The sequence below is a fragment of the Sander vitreus genome, chromosome 7 (assembly GCF_031162955.1).
Source record: "Sander vitreus isolate 19-12246 chromosome 7, sanVit1, whole genome shotgun sequence".
Lineage (NCBI taxonomy): Eukaryota > Metazoa > Chordata > Actinopteri > Perciformes > Percidae > Sander > Sander vitreus.
In genome coordinates, this window is record NC_135861.1 from 16428960 (window position 1) to 16451734 (window position 22775).

Here is a 22775-nt window from a genome sequence, read left to right on the forward strand (position 1 = left end):
ACTATTGAGTGTCTTTGCTCTTTTTGCTATTCTTTTCAGATGCAGATATAGTCAGAGGAGGAATCTATCAAAAGTGTTATTGCTTTCCTGAAAACGTCACCTTTTTAACTTGGACAGTGGAAACAAGATATAAGTGCAGGGTCATAAAATGATTGTGTCAGGAAAAGATCTGTGATGAACTTTTGTCACTTACAGTCATGGCATTAAGTGAGACATCCACATGAAGTGAAATCCTGTGCTTTGGAAGGGGGGGGGATTGAAAGAAGATTTTCCTGAAAAAACTGTAAATCATACTTCATCCAGCAAAACAAACAATACCTCCACTCCCTCCTCAATGAGCTAAATTTGGCACCAGCCCTGGTTTCAGTATACTTTTAATAAGCTTCACTTCCACAACAACCCTCTCAGTGCCATTGTGTCATTGTGTCTGTCTGAAGCTGAAAAATAAACTGAAGAGGACAACAGGTGAAGTCAAATAAAGGTGAACTAGACTTCATCAGATAAATTGTGTTTTTTTTGTAGTATGTCACCACAAATCTGGGCCATCTAGATTATTGTGTTTATTTCCTTAAACACTGTGGTGTGTAAAGTTTTTGTCTTTTTAACCATACCGACAGGCTTTTAAATATCGTCCTTCTGGTCGCTTTATCATTTCTCAAGGATCCTTTCATCCGCTTGTTTCCCTCCTGGCTGTCTTCCATTTTGCGTTCTCTCTCTCATACTTCGCCCAGTGATACACTGTTTCTCCCCCCCCCACTCCTCTCCACATCCTTCTTCACATTTTTATACTGGTTCTCTGAGAGGCTTAATCCTGGCCGGCACTATTCCAGCCAAGGGGGAAGAGGACTTCCTGACGCTGGCCGCTTCACGGCTAAGCCGCAGGAAACGCGTCATTGGAGCTGCTGTAGGTGTGGCCATGGTTCTAATACTGTTGGTGGCCATTCCCCTGCTGGTCCACACAACCAAGGGGGGGAACACCGGAAATGCAGGGAGCCATTATGAAATGCTTGGAAGCTGCAGGATGGTATGCGACCCTTACGCTACGTCTCAGCCTGGCCAGGAGCTGACAGATGTGTCCCCACCGCCCCAGGATTACTCTGGGAAGAAGCTAAAGTCTGGGCTGCGTGGGCCTCCAGGGATCCCTGGCCCTCAAGGAGCACGTGGACCCCCTGGAGAGCCAGGCAAACCAGGGCCACAGGGACCCCCAGGTCCAGGTCCGAGTGGCTATTCTCCCTCACTCTACACTCCCAAAATTGCCTTTTATGCAGGGCTACGCAAGCAGCATGAGGGGAGTGAAATACTAAAGTTTGATGATGTGGTGACCAATGTAGGTAACTACTATGAGCCCAGCACCGGCAAGTTCACCTGTCCTCTGCCTGGCATCTACTTCTTCACCTACCATGTTCTAATGAGAGGTGGTGATGGGACCAGCATGTGGGCGGACCTGAAAAAGAACGGACTGGTTAGTAAATATGTGTGTGTGTGTGTGTGTGTGTGTGTGTGTTGTGTGTGTGTTGTGTGTGAGTATGTGCATGCATGAAGGTAAAATAGAGGGTCTGCATGTATGTGTTTGTATGTATGCACACACACGACCGACTGATTTTTTTTTTTCACTGTTGACCATCCTGTGTTACCATTGACTTGTATTCACCTCAGTAATATTGAGCTCTTCAGATTCAGAGCACATTCCACTTATCATGTGGCAACACGACAGCCAAAGAATGAAATAGCAAATGTTCTCCTCATTAAGGGGAATTCATGCTATACAGTCTAAATTCACAGCTACGGATATTTGCATTCTCACATGTACTGTGGCTAAATGACAAGTGGCAGAATGCAGCTGCCGCCAAAAGGAACAGTCTAATTAGTAAGTATCATACACAGAGCTTGATTATCTCCTAAACAGAAGTGCAAAAGAGCACAGGATAAATGTCTGTCAGTACGTGGACCAGTCAGTTTACACTTCAGCTAAATAAATAACGAACGTAAAATTGACAGTCCACTCATCCCCTCCCTCATTCCCCAGACACTAATTAAAGACAGAGGGGCTGATGGGGGGAAGAGGAGAGGAGAGGTGGGAATAAATCACAGGGATTTCATCAAAGGCATCTAAAATTCAGGAAACATTCTTCAAGTTGCTTTTTACATTCATTCATTCATCAAGGACTTGAAATGTAAATACTGCTCAGACCTCACACTCTGGAGCACTCTAGTGCAACAAGGACTGTTACAAGTACACACAGGCTTATGTTGGCTCATACATACTGTGTGGTTTAAATCCATAGTTGTAAATAAGGTTGATTTATTCATTTGGACCTTGATAGAGATTTGTTGAGATGTAAAACTAAATGTTTAAAATCATTCCTTGTTAATTATTGTTAGATTGTGTATTTGCCACAAAGGTGAATATGTGTTTAAGGCCTCCTATGTCCTATATTGTCATTCAAGTCATCTTAGCCTGCTAAATAATTGATACATCTTAGATTAGATCCCCTGAACACTTGCTATACTTTCCTCTCCGAACCCCTCTCCAGCATTGATTCTCCATCAATTATCTTTTCACTCAACTCAATCATTTAACCTCTGTTCTGTTCTGACCAGTTCTGTTAAATAGAGCACTCTCCTAACAATGATCTACCCAAACAGAGCAGCTGGTAGAGGGAAATGGAGTGTATATGAAGTGCTGCAGAATGTCTGATCATGAGTTTTTGAAGCCCTGAGGTAAAGGTATACTCTGCCTGTCAGTCAGTGCCTCTGGTTTACTAAATGGGCACTATGTCTGACAGGTTGCATTCCTGACTGTTGAATCAAACGGCCTGTTTTACCATAGCCGTAGGTGCTGAGGCTTTATTGGATATTTTATCTGCCCACTGGGTTTGTTTTAATTCCCCCCCCAAAGGATTGCCGAAGCCACAAATTTGCTATCCTTCCTTTCCCACTTGTGTTGTAACTTTTACACCTTAAAATACAGATAAGGTCATTTGTAACTTTGAGTTTGTTAGGCAGCCAGTCCAACAGATTCACGACTGGGACAGATTCAGCAAGAATGAATGAAAACACAAGAGACTCAACATGACATAGACATGCCGAGACGTCCATTTTGAGACGTGAAAGGGGAAGCAAAACAAGACAAGTGAGTTGATGGGAAGATCAGGGGTGGAGCAGAGGAAGATAGATGACTTAATAGAGGTGTGGAGACAGTGGGCTGGTAGACGAGGCATCAGGGAGGCTGGTGGTGAAGGCCAGGATGAGATCAGGCACGATGACCAATGGACACCCACTCAACACGTCTCGGCATGACAAGTGATCAAGGTCGGCCGGAGAAAGAGAGAAAATTGGTTTACAAACTGTGTTTATGCACCAATTGCAGATAGGGAGTCAATTAATTAATTCTAGATACCAATAGATTTTCTCTGGGAACAGTTAATGATGTTAAAATAGGTACACTGCATTGGCTGCTGCACTTGTGTCGTGTTACATGAGTGTGGTCTAAGAAGGGTGTGCTGACTGTGTGGCAGGGGCTTTCATGATTCCTATAGATCCGATACCTATTACATTCACTAAATCCCCACTCTGTAAAGCCTACTTGCTCACACCTCAATCTAACTTTCACAAATCATTGCAGCATGACAGGGTTTCATGGCCAGGGGATTTGTGACTGATGGGGGTCACACTTCAGTTGCTTCTATGTTTGTAATGCAACGGTAATTGACTACAATTGCAACATATGATGTGGATTGTTTGCTCAACCCTGTTACACCCCATTCACCCACTGTTAAATGTTAAATGCACAGTTAGGAACCAGAAGCCACACATTGCCAAATTTGATAACGCAGTTTGGGAAGATGATGTATCCATATAATATCCTTAATGATACTTACAGTTTTTTTTTTATTGTTAAACGACAGTGGGCACAACTGATGCCACATGTGCAAAACTCAAACTACAGTTGGTACAGCAGCAGTTCATGTGGACCAAACTCTAGTTTGTTTTTCATAGCTTGAACAAATTTTTCAAAACTCTACACACTTATCCCATCACTTTAACCACAAAATGCACAACACTGTGGATATACAGCACTTTGTTCAAATGCTAACACACTGCTGTCAAAACTGTTAACCACACATTCAAAACAGAATAGATTCAGTCTGGTGCCTATCAAACACTGCTGATTTGCAATTACAATTTTAGCTGAAAGCCTAAGCAGGTGTCTTGTTTTAGAGTAGTTAGTGAACATATATGGTATTTATATAGAGAAAGCTCAGAAAGCCTTTTTTTGTATACAAACACCAAAAAGAATGAAACAATTATACAATGTACCGTTTGAGAGAAACAGGTAAAAGAGCAAAAAAAAAAAAAAAGAGCTGGGGTTACATACACAGCTATAAAAAAAAATTGAAAAACACTACATCTTTACTATAGTAAAACTGCGTTCTTACTGTTTTTCAGAAAGTAATGGAGGTATTCTTTGTTACCCATATGTACCTTTAGTTTTTTCCAGTAATTCCATAAATTACTAGAGACAAAATACTATATTGAAGCAAACTGCTGATTTTCATTCCTTCTTGTTTACCTTATGTAGAAATGTGTATATTACATAAAATCTATATCTTTTCTTTAAAGAAACTATTGAGTAGTGTGAAGTCACTCAAACTGTTCAAACTGTAAAGATGAGAAAGTTTGTAATTTCTGTATTGGTGTTTGACGCTACTGTTTTTACTCTCAGTGTGTTCTGAGTGACAGTGTGTGTTGTCTCAGTGAGGATTGTTCATAGTGTTTGGCTGCACTGAGCCTGTTTTGAGACGTGTGTTAAGAGTTGTGTTGCTTGGAATGAGTTTTGCAGGAGATGTGAACTGTTTAGTTCAGGTGACTTTTGGTAATGCAGATTGTAGTTTGAGTTTTGCACATGTGGCTTCAGTTGTGCCCAGTGTCGTTTAGCAATCGAAAAAAAAATTGATTTAGCAATATCAAAATAAATAGTTATGAATGCACTTCTCATTGGTGTCATTGCTATTATAAATGTGCTTAATCACTCTATTTCTAAATCACTGTCAAGGATACATGAGTTGTCTGCTACTTAATATTCCAGCTTGGAACCAAATGTTATTTAGACAGTCTATGCTAATGTTGGCATGCTTTATGCTGTAAACGCCTTCTCCCTTCCCCCTCATTAACTAGTATGCGAGCTGTTCACCTATACTCATATATATTCCCATAGTTCACCACTGTATATCTATATTAAATATTCTTAATACAATGTCGACAAATAGATACTGGTGTGGCTCCCATTTAATCTCTCCCTTGTTTTTTCACCTGTCATATAGACCCTTTTCATAGCTCAGTTAAAGGTCAAGTAATTTCACACAGTAGTGTTAAAATGTCATCACTTGCTGTAATGACCGGTACCTGTATTAACTTCCCCAGTGCAGAGACATAGCTATGCTACAGGTGAAATATAATTAGCCTCAGAGCTAGGGGCCAGAAAGTGTTAGCTACATAGCAGAATTAGTTATATGAAGACAAGCCATATGTCTCTTCAGTCTCAAAATGTGCCTCTGATGAAACACATAATTGAAATAAGTAAATCCCTTTCATACTTTGCACAGGTTTGACCATTATAGTGCAGCAGACCACAGACTGTAATACTGAATGGCAGGTAATAGCAATCTAAGGCACGGTTCAATGCTGCTGTTGCTTGTCGCCATGTAATCCCCAGGCTCCCAAAGGAGAGGGAAAACCTATTTAATAAATATTCTATTTCCACAACAACCCCCCACCCGCCCCCAAACGTGGAGTCCCTTAGGTAAGTTTAACAGCTACTTTTCTATTGTCTCTGCTCTAAGAGGTCAGTATATCACAGTGAATGAATCCTGTCAGTTTTATTACCCGTGGAGCACAGACCTACAGATAAAAACAAGACTTCATATACCCCCACATCTCACCGGTCTAACAAAATAGCCTCGCTTGATCAGGTCCCCTCCCTCTCCTTTCCTCAACCCCCTGGCCCTTGTTTTTTTCTCTCTCTCTTCTTTTTGTCTATCCTTGTCTGTCTTCAGCGCTGCAGCACTACTTGTAAATGACGCTGCAGCTGCTCCCCACACCGTCACCACCCCTCCTTACTCCTTTCTCCACGCCTGTGGCCCCCTCTGTTCCCAGGCATGTTTACTGGAGGCCCTATAATGAAAGGGCTAGAGGGAGACAGAGACCGCCACGGGCAAACCCTGGGGGCCCCTGCCTCACTGCTCACAACCCTTCCAGCTCCAGGATCAGCACAGTGTGCTGCCTGGTTCACACGGATCAGCCCGTGTCCTCCAGCCGTATCCATCTCCTCTGTCGGCTTCCTGTCCTAATCCCGCCACAGCTCCTTCATACCTCTCTGTCTGGCATCAGCATTAATGGATGGCTTGCATTATACCTTTGCACACAAGAACATCAGCTGAAGCACCAATTCATATATCATATATTGGCAAAATTATCTCTACACTGAGTGCTTCATATTATTCTGTTGTAAAGTATTCAACCGCACTTTCATGCATTAAGTCATGAGAATCTGAAAAGGCCTGAGGGGGGAAAGATCTCCCTACATCTCCCTCCGTTGCACTGTTTGGCCAAAATAATGAGCAGGATGACATATGCCTTGCGTCAATAGGATGTCACAACAACAGTGTCGCTGTCAGCTGTAGCCGAAGATGCAAATGTTATATTGGCTGTCACTACACACGTCAAACAAAACAACAATATAACCTTTATAGATGATAAGGGATTGGTGTCGTTATTTGAGAGGTGATCTTATGGGGGCCTAAGAAAGAGTAGATTATGTTCAGTGTTTAATTATACTAATTGGGCAGTCTGGGTGACAAGAGAAAAAAATAGTAATAAACAAGGTATGGCTCTGATTATATAACAAATGAATTAGATTTTTCTAAATGCTCAATGTTGCCTGTTAGTGTTGTAAGAGAACATATTTTATGAATTTTGATTTTCCTTTGAAGAACATGGATGGAGCAAGAAACGCATAAACAGACACAAATATAAAAGATGTCAGATTACATAACAATATTTTTATCTCTCCATCTGCACCCTATTTTCATGAAGTGATACAATAATTCAGTTACTGGATTTATTTGTCGTTTCTAACCATTTTGTTGGTCTCAGTCACATTATCACTGGCACCCTGAACTTAATAATTTTGTAGTTTCAATCAACTTTATTTCACTTCACTGTTTTCAAAACTCATTTTATGCAGCAATTTAATCGCACATAAATATATTTCTTAGGATACAGGGATGCAAATAGCATATACAGCATTTACAATATTAAGCCTACATTACCATACCTTAGACTACAGTATATAAGTGAATTATATACATGATTTTAATAACATACAGGTTTGTGGTTGTCTGAACAGGCATGTCTTTTATTTCTCCACATCCCAGACAGCTTATCTAGACAGACTGAGAAACGGGTGTTACTGTATCTGACTTTTACTTCCTCATTGTTTTTCCCACTGATGCAATGTTTTTTTCTCTATTTTTTTAACCTTTCCTACATAATGTGGCTACAGTGCAAAGTTATCCTACATGTAAAAAGAGAAAAGCTGAATAGCTCTGCAGTGAGAAATAAAACTTAAGGTACAGAATCTGAAATCTAATGAAAAAGACTGTTGTAGTAGTGTAACAGCTGTAATGCCTCAGGAGATTGACTTCTCTGCTTCCTTAATCAATCTGGTTAAGACTGGACAGGGACATGCTCAACCACTGGACACCAACATGCTGTATGTTGGATGCGACATCCATGACCTGCATTTAATTTAAAGAAACCTACACATAGTGTCCAGGAAATTGAACTCCGGTGTTGATAAATGGTGAACACTGTGGCTCAGATTAGTGCAAAATGCATAGGTAGCACAGGGAAAAGAGCATATATTTTTTAGTTACAGTAATTCAGCCTCTGTTACTTAGTGATTGACTGTTTTCAAATTGATGCATGCTCATTGAGGAAAAAGAGGCCCCAGTGATGGGAATGACATGATGGTAGTTGAGTTGCAGATCATATTCTGGGGCTGTCATCGAGATGTGCGTGGCTTGTCTGGTTCCTGACACAGATTGAGTGCTCCCACTGTAGATGGACACTGAGCCAGACACAAGGCCACTGATGGTTGACATATGTCTGATGATTGGAGCTGCTGCACCAGAATTATTGATACATCCTACTTAGGAGATTTTTAGGAATGCAACCTACTGTATCTATCTATCTATAAAACTCATACTATACTTGAAGGGCTTCGAGAAATTATATATATATATATATATATACTGCATATACACATATTATTTACTTTAAGACCCGGACATGTAACATTGCATCTCAAAAATAATGCAGTGATATATGCTTAGTATGTTGCTTATAAGATTAAAAGTACAATATTAAATAGACAAATACTGGTTCTGCTACATCTGTAACTCAATCTAGACATGTGTATTTAAATGTCTACAATGAGTAAACTGAATAAAATGTGTTAACAAACAAGTTCAGATCTACTGCTGCAGGGTCAATAAGACCAAACTCACACACAGCATGCAAATGTGAAACTGTCTGACTTCGGCCAAGCCACTCAATATCATCCACATTGAGCTGGGCCAAGATCATAAGCAACAGGTCAATCGCTAGTACGGATAGTGATGCTGTTTCTCGGCTGAGCTAGTTTCCCCAAAGACAACCTGTTGTCCCCAGCGAGTCTACTTATCTCCACAAACCAAACAGATCTCTTTCTTGGTCCTTTGCCCTGAGCCCCAGCTCCAGTTGATCAATAACAGGCAGAGTAGCTGTGTTTTCAGTCCACCTTTAGGGTCACAGGTCACAGCCCCATCCATCTGTTTATCCAGCATGAATGCGGAGGTGATGTCATACTCACAAGTGTCTCATTTAAAGGCTGTTAATAATTGATCATCACCCCCCTAAAAAAAAGGTGATAAAGGAATGAGATATGGTAGTTTAAATGAGCTGCTGAGTTGCTGGAGCTGTTAAGTAAGTGACATTTGCAAATGTTTGTTCAGTTTCGTCCATGTTCTAATTGTCAATGCGTATATCCTCTGTGGGTGACAGGTAAGAGCCAGCGCCATCGCTCAGGACGCTGATCAGAACTACGACTACGCCTCCAACAGTGTGATCCTGCATTTGGACGTGGGTGATGAGGTGTGTGTGCAGCTGGATGGAGGGAAGGTCCACGGAGGGAACACAAACAAGTACAGCACCTTCTCCGGCTTCCTCATCTACCCAGACTGAATCTAATCCTTACTCACGGAGAAAGGACACACACATAGACATATTCACACTTACATAGACATATAGCATATACACAGATATGCACATGCACAATGCCTGCATGTAAATACAAAATGATACACACACACACACACACACACACACACACACACACACACACACACACACACACACACACACACACACACACACACATCCTGAGATTACAACAGACTACAGAAGCGTGGATCGAGTGAAAATCCGAGATAAGGGAAATTAAGTTGAGTCGTCTGATTTTGAGCCAATCATCATGAGCAACTGCAATTATTGGTGCCCTTTGTGCAAATATGAATATCAGAAGATTAACAGTAGAGGTGCATATAACAATTGCACGTTGTGGCTATAAAATATCTAAAATAGGCTACTTTAATGTGTTGCATATTAACTGACATTGTGAGAACTTGAATATAACAAACACCATCAGTCTAATTGTATTTTAATGCAATAATGGCATTGAGGGTGCCATTAATCAAGATGACTAAGCTAAGGCAAACACACACCTACTGTATTCCAGTCTTTACCTAATACATTTCTGCTCTCTATTCCAGTGACTTTTGATCAAATGGCCTGCCTATATTTTGCAACTCATCATTGTCAAATATTCCCCCTAAAGTGAATTACACCAGTTGAAAATAAATCTCTGTTGTGATTCACCCTGCATTGGGGCCCTAATGATCAAAAGGCCATCTGAATAAACACAGATAACCTTGCTTTCCTGTTTCCACTATGACGCAAGTGACACGAAACATACTACACATTTCATGGATGGCACATGTGTGTGATGAAGTTTTAATTGCCAAGTGCATTATTGACAACATTGTGTGTCTGTGTGTGGATGGGTCAGTATGAGTGGATATATAGATACTGTAATATAATGAGGCAGTGAAAAGTAAGACCTGCAGTGTTTTAATTACATTAAATGTTGTACAATACATTACAGGCACGTTACTGTAATTACACTGCCATACCTACTTAGTATTTTATTTTTGAGAGACCTTGTCAAAGTATCATCATATGTATAAACAGTAATCCTGGGCTGGACTGTCTGGTATGTTGAATAGGCTGAGTAGACAATTGCTATTAAAATATATATACCTAGCTTGTCTGTGTTCTTGCATTTTGTTTTGGCGTGGTAAAGGTCAGAATAAAGGCATGTATGTTCAACAGTCATAAACAGACGCAGACCCTTGTTCAGTTTTATTTGGACTGACTGTAGAGAATTGCATAGACTTACAACTGAGATTGAAGCTGACCACAGCCAGTGTCTGCTACATCATGGATTTCCAATATGTCTTAAGACACTGTCTAAAAAACAAACATTAATATCGCTATATTGAGCTCTGCTTATAATACACCCAGGATCTACAAAATCCAGCCGATGTATACATTTTCAATCTTACATTAGAGTGATCAATTGTACAAACAAACTAAATTGGTTCATCGTTTGATGAGGCTTAACATTGTTAATCAGAATTTTGAACCAAGAGCATTTGTTGGAGAGCTCACCAATAACAAGAAATACATCCAGGGAATTTGTGAAATCTTCCTTAAATAATATTGGTACATTTCTCTGAATTTATTGGTAATCCTGAAGGGATTTTATAGAAATCATGCTGTGCTCTCTCTCTTTAACACATGCCCACTTACCCAGCCTTTTTGAGTAAATTTATATTTCTGAATAGATACAGTATATTTACAGTGCTATGGGAAATAAAATACCCAACTTAAACACTTCCTAAATTTGACTGATCAAACAAGAAACTGCAATTAATGACTGTTTTCATTATTGATTCATTTAACAATTATTATTTTGATTAATCAACTGATTGTGGGGTCTATAAAATGTAAAACATGTAACGTTTTCAAGTGCAAGGTGATATCTTCAAATGTCTTGTTTTGTCTGACCAACAGCCCAAAACCCAAAGAAATTCAGTTTAATACCTTATAAGACAAAGAAACTATGTAAATGCTCACATTTGAGAAGCTGGAATCTGTGGATTTTTGCACAAACATGAAGTATTTTGATAAAAGATAAATCAATAACCAAAATAGTTGGATTCAGTTTCTTTAATTGACTGTAAAACAAACCTATTACTCTGTTTTTGCCTATATGGCAAAAATCGTTATTATCCAATATTCTAGGTAAGAATAAAGGTAATTAGAATACAAGATTGTTTTTGCTATTTAATTAGCTCACCATTATCTTGAATAGACAGCTTTGTTTAAAGGAAACATCTGGTACATTTACTGTATTTAGGTTTATGAATGATCTATAAACTTTGATACACATGGCATGAGAGGACTTGATAAACACTGCATGTATGGGAACTGTAGCTGTCATTTTACATGATACATAATTGTGCGAAAACAATCATACCTAACACGTGTGATATAAAACTAGTCAATTGATGAATATGAATATATGTGTTGTTGCTTGCTAATGTTACCCGTTTATTATTCAAGGGATCATAATTTTCAATATCTCCACTTTAACAGTTCCTAAACTAGAGAGGGATGTCATCTCTATGTTCAAGTTAATGAATCTTGAATACCTCTAATATTCCTGGCAAAAAGGAGTGTCTAATTACAGAAAAGAGATGATGGTATTCTAGACTTAAAGGATTTGGTGAATCCGTTGCTCCTGAGGCAGAGAAAGAGGGATGTAGCCGCGCCATGCCTGGGCCCAGCCCCCGGCTTTCTCTCCTGGCAGATTCCAGTTGAAAGTTAATTGGACGAGGAGAGGTCTGACACAGGCTGTGCTGAGGCCCATTAGTGATTCCCCTGTCGAATGCAGAGCCACGAGGATCACAGACTCACAAATAGGAGGATTAAAATAATCAATAGCCTTGACTTCCATCGACCACACACACACAGACACACACACCCCGAGTAATTAGTGGACAACCTATTCAGCAGTGGACTATGACACCCTCCTGAACCTTACACTACACACATAAGCTGCACACTCCAATAGCTGTGGTGCCTAATGAGGGGAAATAGTTGTAGCTGCTTGTGAAGAAAAGGTCAGGAAGCCACTAAACAGCCTTCTCTGCTCATATCCTGGTCCTTTGTCACCGAATCATTCCTTTGAAAATTTACAGCATGGCCACAAAATATATACAATTCACTATTTTTCGACTGAAATTTGAGTTTGCAATGTCCCAAAACAATTGCAACCAATAGCAGAAAATCTTAATTGTCTCATGCAGCCAATAAAGGTTTATAACGAATTGAGCACCAAGGCTTACACTCAGGATGTACTTTAAATTCTTCATTTAGTTTAAAAGAGCATAAAGAGTAGATCATAATATGCCTCTTACTGAATATATCGACAGTTAAGTGGCGCTTTTAACAAAACAGATTACAGAAGCAACACTGCCCTCTTGTGTCAATGGGGAAACAATGCATTGCACAAAACCTAATAACACAATGCAGTAACATATCTTGCACATTGTTCTATGGAATTCAACAAATCCAATCAAAACAACCAAGATGAGTTTAAAGGAAAAACATTTATTTAAATGCAGCAACAAAATTGGGGTGAATTAAAAACATGGGAACCCATTTGAAATGTTTCTTTTCTACCTCATAGTATGGCTTTGAACATACCGTTTACTGCAAGAACATGTTCCTTAGCCAAAGCAAGTCTTAGCCAATGATACAGTAGGTTGCTGACAGTTATTATGTATACCGTATATATATATATTAATGTCCCATCCAACATTGAAACACTAGTATGAATATTTACAGTATATCATTATCAATTGATGTTGTCTTAAGTGCTGCACCAGGAATGTTATTGCAAATAATGCAAGCAGTAAGACTTCTGAATGTATACAAGTTGGTCACATACGTTAATAGACCTGGCAGCAATAGCCAGGGCAATTTGTGGTCTTTATTAGGGAATGTAAAGGCACTTCTTAAATTAAATGTGGAAAACTAATCCATGGAAAAGGTTGGGAGGGGCTATAGAAGCGAACTGCAAAAAGAGGGTACATGTGACAGGGTAAAAAAAAGTTGGATGCTTTTTGTCTTCACCCGTTCATGACCATCCTGACCAGTTCTGTAAAACAGAGAGCAGAGAGAGACAAGTGTGAGATTCAAGGTCTAAATCTTGGCAGAGACCCACTCCAAGAGGAGAGGAAAGGATTGAAGAGGGTACTGAGAGAAAGAGGTGAGGTAATCATCTCTATCTTCTATTTAGCCATAGCATTTGGCCATGTCTATGATCCAAGAAGAGCTGGTTAGAAAAGCCATCCTCGCTGTATGCTTTCCTCTAGTTGAGAAGCAGAGAAAAGGGTAGGAGATCAAGGGAGCTAAAGTCCAGTCAGAGAGCGGCCAGCTACAAATTCAGCTTCCATCAGTACAGAGGAGAAAACAAATCAGCACAGGAGCAACTCATTGCAATTCTCTGGTTAGTAGAAAAAGGGACTGGTCCACTCTCCCAAAGCTGGTGGCTATATTTGATTATAAAGGAAAATGCCTACAATGTAATGAACAGTCTATTTTATCCGTCTGTAAAAAGAGCAGCACTTCTATCACGAACAGAGGGAAAAGCCTATTTTAATAGCACCAATGACATGCAAACGAGATTAGAAGAGGTGCCTTGTGACCTCCAAACCCATTAGTGGCCACCAGGCTTTCCCTGAATGAGACCAGTCACTTCCCTGTGTGTCCACCATATCCCCTTATAAACTGAGGGAAGTCCTAGACACATGCAGAGGGGCATGCTGCAGCCAGGGGCAAAAACAGAGGGCTGCAGGAGAGAGAGAGAGAGAGAGAGAGAGAGAGAGAGAGAGAGAGAGAGAGAGAGAGAGAGAGAGAGAGAGAGAGAGAGAGAGAGAGAGCGAGAGAGAGAGCGAGAGAGAGAGCGAGAGAGAGAGCGAGAGAGAGAGCCACAGAACAGCAGTAGGATACACATGGCTTAAAGCCTCAAGACTAAAATGAGAGGGACCACCAGGCTTCCCCACAGGAAGCTACGTGTCAAATCTACTTTGCAACAGCACATCGTTCCTGTTATGTTCCTGCACATATAAGGAGCATAACTACAGCTGATTAGTGTTAGGATAACCTAATGGGAGTGGATTATTTAACAACTAAAATGCAAGAAAGCCTGGCGGTGCATCTCATGGTATACCAAATGCCCGTACCGGCCCTCAGCCTGACATGATGTGGCGGACAAATGCTGTGGAGGAAGAACAGTTAACACACTATCAGCAGCTGACATTTGTAAAGGGCCTCTTTCAGCTGTCAATTAACCAAAGTGTAAAGACACAAAGACAGTGAACAGTAACATGGCATTACTGTAGTGATAGTTTAGTAGTTAAAAAGCCTTCAATGATTGCCTTCAGATAACTAGGATTTACTGAAGAAAAAAAAACAAAAAAAAACTACATTGTCAAAGCACACATACAGTATAATGCATGACTGAGGTTTCATTATCACGTTGCCAAGACTGGGTTTGAGGTTTCAGTGAATAGTTTGCAGGTTTGTGGCAACAGCATCGGCCTAATTATACCATCTTGTTCTTGTTTATTTCTTTTCCTCTCACCTTCATAATTGATGCAGCCATTTGCGTCTTCATGTCCCGCCAAGAGCGTCTCAACTTCCTCCTCTGTCATTTTCTCACCTGATAAAGAAACATAAAACCATTCATTCATATTACATGAGTGACATTACAATGGTTTTTATAAATGTGATAAGGGATTTCACAAACGAACAATACAGGAAATAAAAAGGTAAGTAAAAACATTGATAATATTACTAACAATAAAAATACACGTGCATACCCAATGATGCCAAATTAATAACATCATTTAATTCAAAGTTCAGTCTTAGTCACTTCATTTTGCACCGACACTATGCATTGTGGGGATTACAGTATTTTCGTGCAAGTGAAAAAATGTAAATAGTGTGTATAATGAAATCAACTCAAAACAAGTCTTCCCATCCAGCTAACTAGTCATGGGTGTTAAAAATGTTACTTACCTAACGTGGTGAGGACGTGACGAAGCTCTGCTCCCATTACTGTGCCGTTGCCCTCCTTGTCAAAGACACGCAGTCCCTCAACAAAATCCTCCATGGAGCCCTGATCTTTATTCTTAGCGATGGCCTGGAACATGGGCAGGAACTGCTCAAAGTCTAGCATCTTGCTGTTCATCTCTGCAAAAAGAAACCGAATAAATAAGGCAAGTCTTTGAGCCTCCAGCTGCAACACACAACCGTTAGATTAGTCTCCAATAATTTATGTACACTAAAGAAGTATAACTCCCAGTAAGTTTATTCCCCCCCTCTCACCCTCAGCCTTTGGGTTGCCCAGGACCTTGAGCACCTCCGCATTGACAGGGTTCTGTCCCAGGGCCCGCATGACGTCCCCACACTGGCTGAAGCTGATCTTTCCATCTCCTGTCCTGTCGAACAGCAGGAATGCCTCCTTAAACTCTGCCGGATACACAGACACATGTTGAATAAGGGTAGGGATATGAATTATTGTAGAAATAAAGAGATAATCACACATTAATGGAATGATATGGAGATAGAATGTGAACTTAAAATAGATTTTTAAAAAAGAAAATACGAGCCAGAAAATGAGACCAAGCAGACAAGAGAAAGAACAGACGATGACATGATCTGGTTTTCTGCTGGTAGGCCTACATTTAAACTGAGCAGGCAGGGCACACAGCACCACACTGACAAACCTGCATGTTTCATATACCACTCAGGGTTTCCCGCAGCACTTTGCAGTTAAGGCGGCCGCCTAAGCAACACACGCCTGCCGCCTTAACTACATCGTCAAAAGACATGCATATGAGCGATATCCACCGTGTTACTCTGTCCTGTTTTCTTCCTTCCTTCCAAACCACACAGTTGACAACCTGCAGGTGGGGGCGGTGGAGACAGGCTCGGACATAAACACCACGGGCTGCTGTGGACTTGTCAGTCTCGCAAGTGGTTTCAGGAAAGTGGCTGCATGTGTCCGACAATGCACAGAACATTAACCGGTACAAATCTACAGCTGTCCGCGGACATGGAGTGCGGAAAAATGTGCGAGAGCCTCCCGGACAGGAGAACTGAGACTCCGTTTCCTGCTTGTCAGTCAATGGTTAAAGTGCCCATATTATGAAAGAAAAAAAATAAAAAAAATAAAAAAAAACACTTTCTGGGATTTGGGGTGTTATTCTGTGTCTCTGGTGCTTCCACACGCATACAAACTTTGAAAAAAAAACATCCATGCTGTTTTGAGTGAGATACGGATTTCTGAATGTGTTCTGCCTACAGTCTCCGAGTGAGCTGTTCAAAATCTGCACGGCTTTCTACGTAACTAGCCGAGACAAGGGGCCTAGGGGGCTAACCGTTAACATGCTAGCGCTAGCATGCTAGCTCGTTCTCAATGGCAAAGCACTGCTACAACACACACAAATTCACCCTAATCTACAAAATAAATTGTACAGAACTACTTACATGTCCCTGTTCTACAGGTATTCCACACAAAGTTGGAAGTGCGCCCTCATTTAGAAGAAGTCTCCCGGCTAATCCTGCCTTGTACAGGCCGAAGTTGGAGAAACAGATAGCTAGCTCATGTAATCCTTACCTAGCTACTGCGCATGTGCGACTGACAACAAAGATCTTACAGAAGTTAAGAGGTCTCACTCTGTAGCTAAAACAGAGACCTGACACAGGGTGAAAAGAGGAGCTGCAGCAATGGGCAGTACAACAAAAATATGATGGTTTTTGAAAATGAAACCATGTAAACCTATTCTGATACAATCTCAAATTACAATTATGAACCTGAAAATGAGTATACTATGGCCACTTTAATAATCGGTTACCATTTAATTTCATTGTTCTATCTTTTGGAAGGCTGGCTGGCAAAAAAAATAAAATAAATCGCCACTTACTAGCTACTTAAGTAGCCTGAGGTAAACAGAAGTGACGTGGTGGCTTGTGCCTGGTGTGTGCGCCAGTGTTTGTGTGTGCGTGTGTGTGTCGGCCCGCCCCCCACGAAGCTCCGACCTGCAGACAGCAGAGGAGCAGAAGAAAGTAGCTGCACATTTGCCAAAATGAAGACTGAAAAACAACTATTTTGGTACAGACATTTACTCGCCATGTGGCAGATAGCCACATAGCTATAGATATATATAATTTATGAATTATATATTATTTAAATGTAATATTTAGTGTTTAATAAATAATTGTTAAATGTAGTACAGAGTATGTAGTCGTCATTGTCGTACCACTCCCCCGGTCTGACGGCAAACCCCACCCTTCCAGCTTACGAAACCCTGCCACTCTAGGCAAGATAACTAACTGGGCACTAATAACTATGGGCAATCTCAAACGTATGTTCTGTGGACAAGCTTTGTTCAAACATTCAACAAATCTGAATTCTTTTCATTACTATGTCATTACTATTTCCATTTCCGTTGTAGAGTGTGACACAAGCACTGAAAAACAGCTTTCTCTCTGTACTCTGCTGGTTGACAACACCTCTCTAACTTCCTCAATTCAGCAAAATACAGTACATCTAAGTCTGAACAGAAGTAAACACATTTCCTACAGAACATCAACATCAGATAAAAGCTTCAAACTTGTATTTTAAATTCTTAGATTACAATAAAAGTATTTTAAGAATTGCCTTAGATCTTAATGCTTGTTTGTGTGACCAATGGTCAAAACAGCAAAATATATTTATATAAAATGTAGAAAAGCAGGTAAATGGTATGTGAAAAGCTGTAAACAACATGTTTGACAATTTCACTTGATAAACTTGATAAAAATAATTAATGAATCAACTAATTGTTTTAGTTGCGTTAATTGTTGTGAGGCTTTAAACCAGGAAATACCCCAAAATGTGCATAATTTATGTCACTCAGTCAATCACCTGCAAAAATATGAAACAAAACTAATTTGATTAAACAATGAACGTTATACAAAGTATCTGTTTCAGTTAAGGTTAATGTCATTCCAGTGTCATCTCTAATATTCTGTCACTCATTTATGGTAACCATTAAAAGATTAATGTGTCAGTAGCTTACACTGTTTTAGTTATTAATATTACCAGATTCAGCAAGAGTCTATCGGGCTGAAAGGTCTTGCAGATGGCCTGGAACATTTTCTTTCCAAAACTTTAAAAACCTTATCTGACACCCCTACTGTTTGCCAACTCTACTTTGCCATTGATATTTTACAGTGCTGTTGAGTAATTTAGGCTGTGAGATACCTAAGCCTTCTGAAGCATTTAAATTGCAGTATTGAGTATTTTTGTTAGGTGGAATTACCTAGGCTTAATCATCATTCAGCAATGACTCAATCATGTCACTGATCATGCAGTTGATTAATGTAGCTTTGATCTAACATCAAGGATTCTAGTTAGAATCAACAGTCAAACAAAAAGCTTGGCTAAGATCTAGCCATCAGGGAAACATGGAGTCGGATTACACAATATCTGGGCGGCAGTCTGGACCTAATGTTATGGGACAAGCTATTTCCCAAAAAGCTCAGGCACTGTTGTGGAGTTCTTCCTGTTCTGAGGAATGTGCCTCTTTCCTTCTGGTGTGGGAGTGCTGTTCCAAACACCATATTTGGTATTAAGAGGAGTAGAGGAAAGTAGGAGGAGAGTGAGAGTAGCTATAGCCTATTATGTCAACTAACTTTTTAAACAAACCAGCCCTAGGACAAAAAACATACACCACTGTATCCAGCACCAAAAAAGGGCACGCTCTAGGAGATGAGCCGCTTGGAAGATAACAGGCAAAGTTTATGGCAAACTGACACAACTATGAATGACTACAGTCTAACAGAACAAGACTAATGAGAACAGATATGAGCTTTGGCTGCGTTTGACTTTAAAAGTGACCACATACAAAAACACTGCAACACACGGTCAAAGCTGGTAAGTATTATAATGTGATTTTGACGTACCAAACAACAGTGCAAAGCGACTCTCGTTCACATTTAAAACAGATATGGTTTACCCAAAACCAACATGCAGCTCGCACCCTAAACACTCCCGAGATAGCCATCAGTTTTGTGCTAAGGCGGTCCCCCTTTCACCGACTTACCATGAATCTGATCCAGGTTAAATTCAATCTGGAAAGGACAAGCAGTTGCAAGTGGAAAGTGATGAAACAGTACGGAAATAAAGAAGGAAAACCTATCATAAAACCACGATTACCATGACAGGCGGGCATAGAGCAGGGTGACAGTGGAGATACAGGGCAAAGTGTCATCTGAAACAAAGCAAGAATGAAAGCATGCAAAACCATCGAGATCTGGAAAATGTCACAAAACAAAATCAAAACTTACCAAGGATTTGATCTTCCGAGAAGTCAGACTGTTCAAAGAGAAATTAGGCCAACGTTACATGAAAAAGGTTCCTTTTGCTCCGTAGTGCAAAGCTAGCTTGGGTTAACTTCAAAGGCTTTTGAACGTATTTAGATAGATACATAGTTAGATTTACTCAAACAGGATATTCCTTAATAATAGCACATTTAGCAATGATTAATATACACGCGGATACATTAATTATTAGCTAACGTTATTCATATGATTGTTAACTTTATCTACGTTACCGTGCAAGCTAATGTTAGCTTCTCAAAAGTTGCACTTCCGCTAGCAACCCGCGAGCCAATTCAGGCATACAAACTCAACTTAACATCTTTGCAAAACGTAACCATTTTATTGAAACAAGAAGCTAATTACACAAGAAAGATGGTAATGCTAGTCAAGTCGAGTGGAACAAAAAACCCACCATGGCTGTGTGTTGGCTGAGGTGCGTCCGAGGCGTCGGCAAACCAAAGAATGTGTGACGGTTCTCAGAGAAGGGAAGGGTAGTGTGAAAACCCTAGCAGCAGTGCGTCATGACGCACGACGTGCTTACATGAGTGACATGAGCTACACTCCATATATAGGAATAGAGATCTATGTATGTGTTGTGATGTACAGTAGCCTAAATGAATTATAAACTCCTTGAACTACTCACTTTATGATTGAGGTGGCAGATATCAACATCATGCAATAAGTAACATTAGGGGTAAAAGCTGAATTTAAGAGTGTATACTGATCCATAACAGACCAAAGGTAAGAAGTCCTAAATGCCACAATTTGATTTACATAAATAATCGAGGTATGTAAGTACTTAAGTCCCTCTCCACTCAAAAATGTGTCTTTCTTTGCTTCTTGTGCTCACCTTAAATCTGAGTCTAAGGCATATACCTATAAGCAGGATTTTGTGACATCACAACTAGTGTGAATGGGACATTTGAAGCCTCCAATGCACATTCAGAGACATCTTGTTTCAAGTAGTTACATTTTATAAATTACAATAGTGCATATTTAGGTTTCTGAGTTAAGAGCTTCTGGCGAGTTGCACTGTTTTTTGTTGAAAAAACATAGACACAAGTCATTATTCCAAGGACAATATTTTATGTCTTAAAAAATGTTTGGAAGGGATCTTTATATAAATTACATTTGAGCAGCCTACCCTTAAACTGTCAAAGTACTCAGAGAGTTGATGGTATTTGTCCCTTTATAGTGTGTTTGACTTTGACAATTTTGATCCCACTTGGGGAAATTAATGCATGATTGCAGTGAGTGACTTTGCTAGGCTTTGCATTAAGGATAAGTGTGTTTGGCCGTTCAGGAATATTGGATTACTTTAGGCCTATGTGATCATGGACTGATGCCACATCTCTCAACAGCATGGATAAAGCACTGTCTTTGCCCAGCAGGAGCTCCTAGTCTGTGGTCCCACAGTGAGAAGTGTCTTAACATGGCCCACATATCATTTACAAGCTAAATGGGTCAGTCTCACTCCATAAAATCATGCAGTAACAGAAACACAGTGTAACACTTAAAGCACATGAGGATGGCAGCAAAGCTAAAGCACATTAGTACAAAGTCTAATGTGGGCATCAGTGTAGTTTGAGTTTCTTCAATACATGTTTTGTCTGACTGACCTATGCCTGCCTTTGACCAGAACACTGTAATGGTTTGGACTTATGTAACGTTAACATGTTTTTATTGGTCAAATAAACTAAGTAGGTACCTACTTAGATATAGGTACCTACTTAGTTGATTACATTTCCATATTTACTGATAATTAAATGTATTAACTGATTTACAGAGTATATACTTTGCTGCTGGACAAACTATGAATTAAAGAGTTTCGAAATAACCTCATTCTCTTTGCTCAATTCCATATCGCCTTACATGTTGTAATTTGTTTAACATAAGCAGCCAACATTTGTCACTAAAATATAGACTACTGTACTATATATGTAGTATGTCAATAAACGTGTGTGCCTCAGGTTGGTCAGGTTCTATTTGTGATCACAGGATACAAGTATGGGGGAGGGGAGGGGGGTCTGTTCTCTTTGCAGCCATTTTTTAGCTTTGAAAATGGGTCAAGTAAAACTCTCTAAATTATTAATCTAGTGAAAAAGAACATTTTCCTCACTTTTAGTTTTGAATTAGGTATTTGTTTTGATTATTTTGCTTCTTGTAATAATCACAGATGTGTAGGTTACACTCATTTGTTGGAATCACCTTCCTGATGAAATAAATAGCACATACTGTTGCAGGGAACAGCCTTTTTTCCCCTAAGGAGGTCACTGACTCATTACTTTCAGTGTCCCATTTCTTTGCTTCACTTAGACTTAGACTTCAGTCTCATTTCAGATGGATGCTGACAGCTTATTAAGGTCAAAATCATAGAAAGCTACTTTGCAAATAATTAGCATGTCATGTTTTTTGAAAATTGACAAAATAATTACTATTATGTATCTCTATCTGAGATTCATTATCTTGGCTAAGATTAATAGGACATGACATTTCAAAATATAGTCCTAATTCATGAATGACCCACATTAGCTTTGTGATCAAAAGCATACTGTAGTTACTCCACTCACCTCCAAAGTACTGGGGTCAAATGGTGAATCCGAAAGACGCAGCATCCTAGGTTTCTGCTCTGGAGCCGGTTTTGGAGCTGCAGTTGCTGCAGCGAGGCAGGGGTAAGGAGGACCCAGTCTGGGTTGGTTCACTGGTGAAGGAGACTTCTTAATGGAGGGTTCTCTCTTAGGAGCCATTCCTAACGTCCTCTACAGCCAAAAACTTAGTGTCAGGTCTCTGCACCAGCTGCCGCTATGGCTGCTGAGAGGAGATTTCAAGCTATGAAGTGTGTCAGTTGTGTGTATCCTGTGGAGGGGAGGGGAGGAGAAAAGCAAGATGATGATGCTGATGATGCTCAGGGACTGGCAGGTGGATGAGGCAGAGGTGGACATATGGACTAGCATGTGAATGAATTTGTGAAGCAAAGCGTAGGAGTAGACATGAAAGCTCAAGTGTAGAATGAAGAGGGGGATAGATATAGAAAGAAGCAGGCTCAGCTGTATTCTTTTATTTGGGTCAGAAATGTGTGTGTGGGAGTGAAGCAGCAATGTGAAGGGTTTCTA

The 22775-nt window shown here is 40.1% G+C and overlaps 2 protein-coding genes across 5 annotated transcripts; one reads left to right on the forward strand and one right to left on the reverse strand.

The window, feature by feature from the left end:
* Positions 1-910: 910 nt before the first annotated feature.
* Positions 911-9285, forward strand: c1ql4a (complement component 1, q subcomponent-like 4). The gene is made up of 2 exons (XM_078254977.1): positions 911-1462; positions 9106-9285. Exons 1-2 carry the CDS (start codon positions 917-919, stop codon positions 9283-9285), a joined length of 726 nt encoding a protein of 241 aa, XP_078111103.1. The 5' UTR covers positions 911-916.
* Positions 9286-12817: 3532 nt separating this feature from the next.
* On the reverse strand, positions 12818-22409 carry LOC144520874 (myosin light polypeptide 6). 4 transcript variants are annotated; one of them, XM_078254976.1, is made up of 7 exons: positions 20075-20157; positions 19630-19657; positions 15622-15765; positions 15313-15486; positions 14876-14953; positions 14475-14509; positions 12818-13387 (listed from the first exon to the last, which is right to left on the reverse strand). In XM_078254976.1, exons 1-6 carry the CDS (start codon positions 20075-20077, stop codon positions 14481-14483), a joined length of 456 nt encoding a protein of 151 aa, XP_078111102.1. In that variant the 5' UTR covers positions 20078-20157; the 3' UTR covers positions 12818-13387; positions 14475-14480. The 4 variants fall into 4 exon arrangements, with proteins under 4 accessions (XP_078111102.1, XP_078111100.1, XP_078111099.1 ...); XM_078254974.1 differs by lacking the exons at positions 14475-14509; positions 19630-19657; positions 20075-20157 and adding exons at positions 19386-19413; positions 22233-22409; XM_078254973.1 differs by lacking the exons at positions 14475-14509; positions 20075-20157 and adding an exon at positions 22233-22409.
* Between the last annotated feature and the right edge of the window lie 366 nt (positions 22410-22775).

What these genes read in the sequence shown, in the direction of transcription:
- c1ql4a (XM_078254977.1), top strand. Translation starts at nt 917, where the DNA reads ATGGTTCTAATACTGTTGGTGGCCATTCCCCTGCTGGTCCACACAACC. An exon ending in ACCTGAAAAAGAACGGACTG is followed by an intron (nt 1,463 to 9,105) that starts GTTAGTAAATAT and finishes TGTGGGTGACAG; the next exon opens with GTAAGAGCCAGCGCCATCGC.
- LOC144520874 (XM_078254974.1), bottom strand. Translation starts at nt 22,409, where the DNA reads ATGGCTCCTAAGAGAGAACCCTCCATTAAGAAGTCTCCTTCACCAGTG. An exon ending in TCACGTCCTCACCACGTTAG is followed by an intron (nt 14,954 to 15,312) that starts GTAAGTAACATT and finishes TTTCTTTATCAG; the next exon opens with GTGAGAAAATGACAGAGGAG. An exon ending in TGGCTGCATCAATTATGAAG is followed by an intron (nt 13,388 to 14,875) that starts GTGAGAGGAAAA and finishes TCTGTTTTACAG; the next exon opens with AACTGGTCAGGATGGTCATG.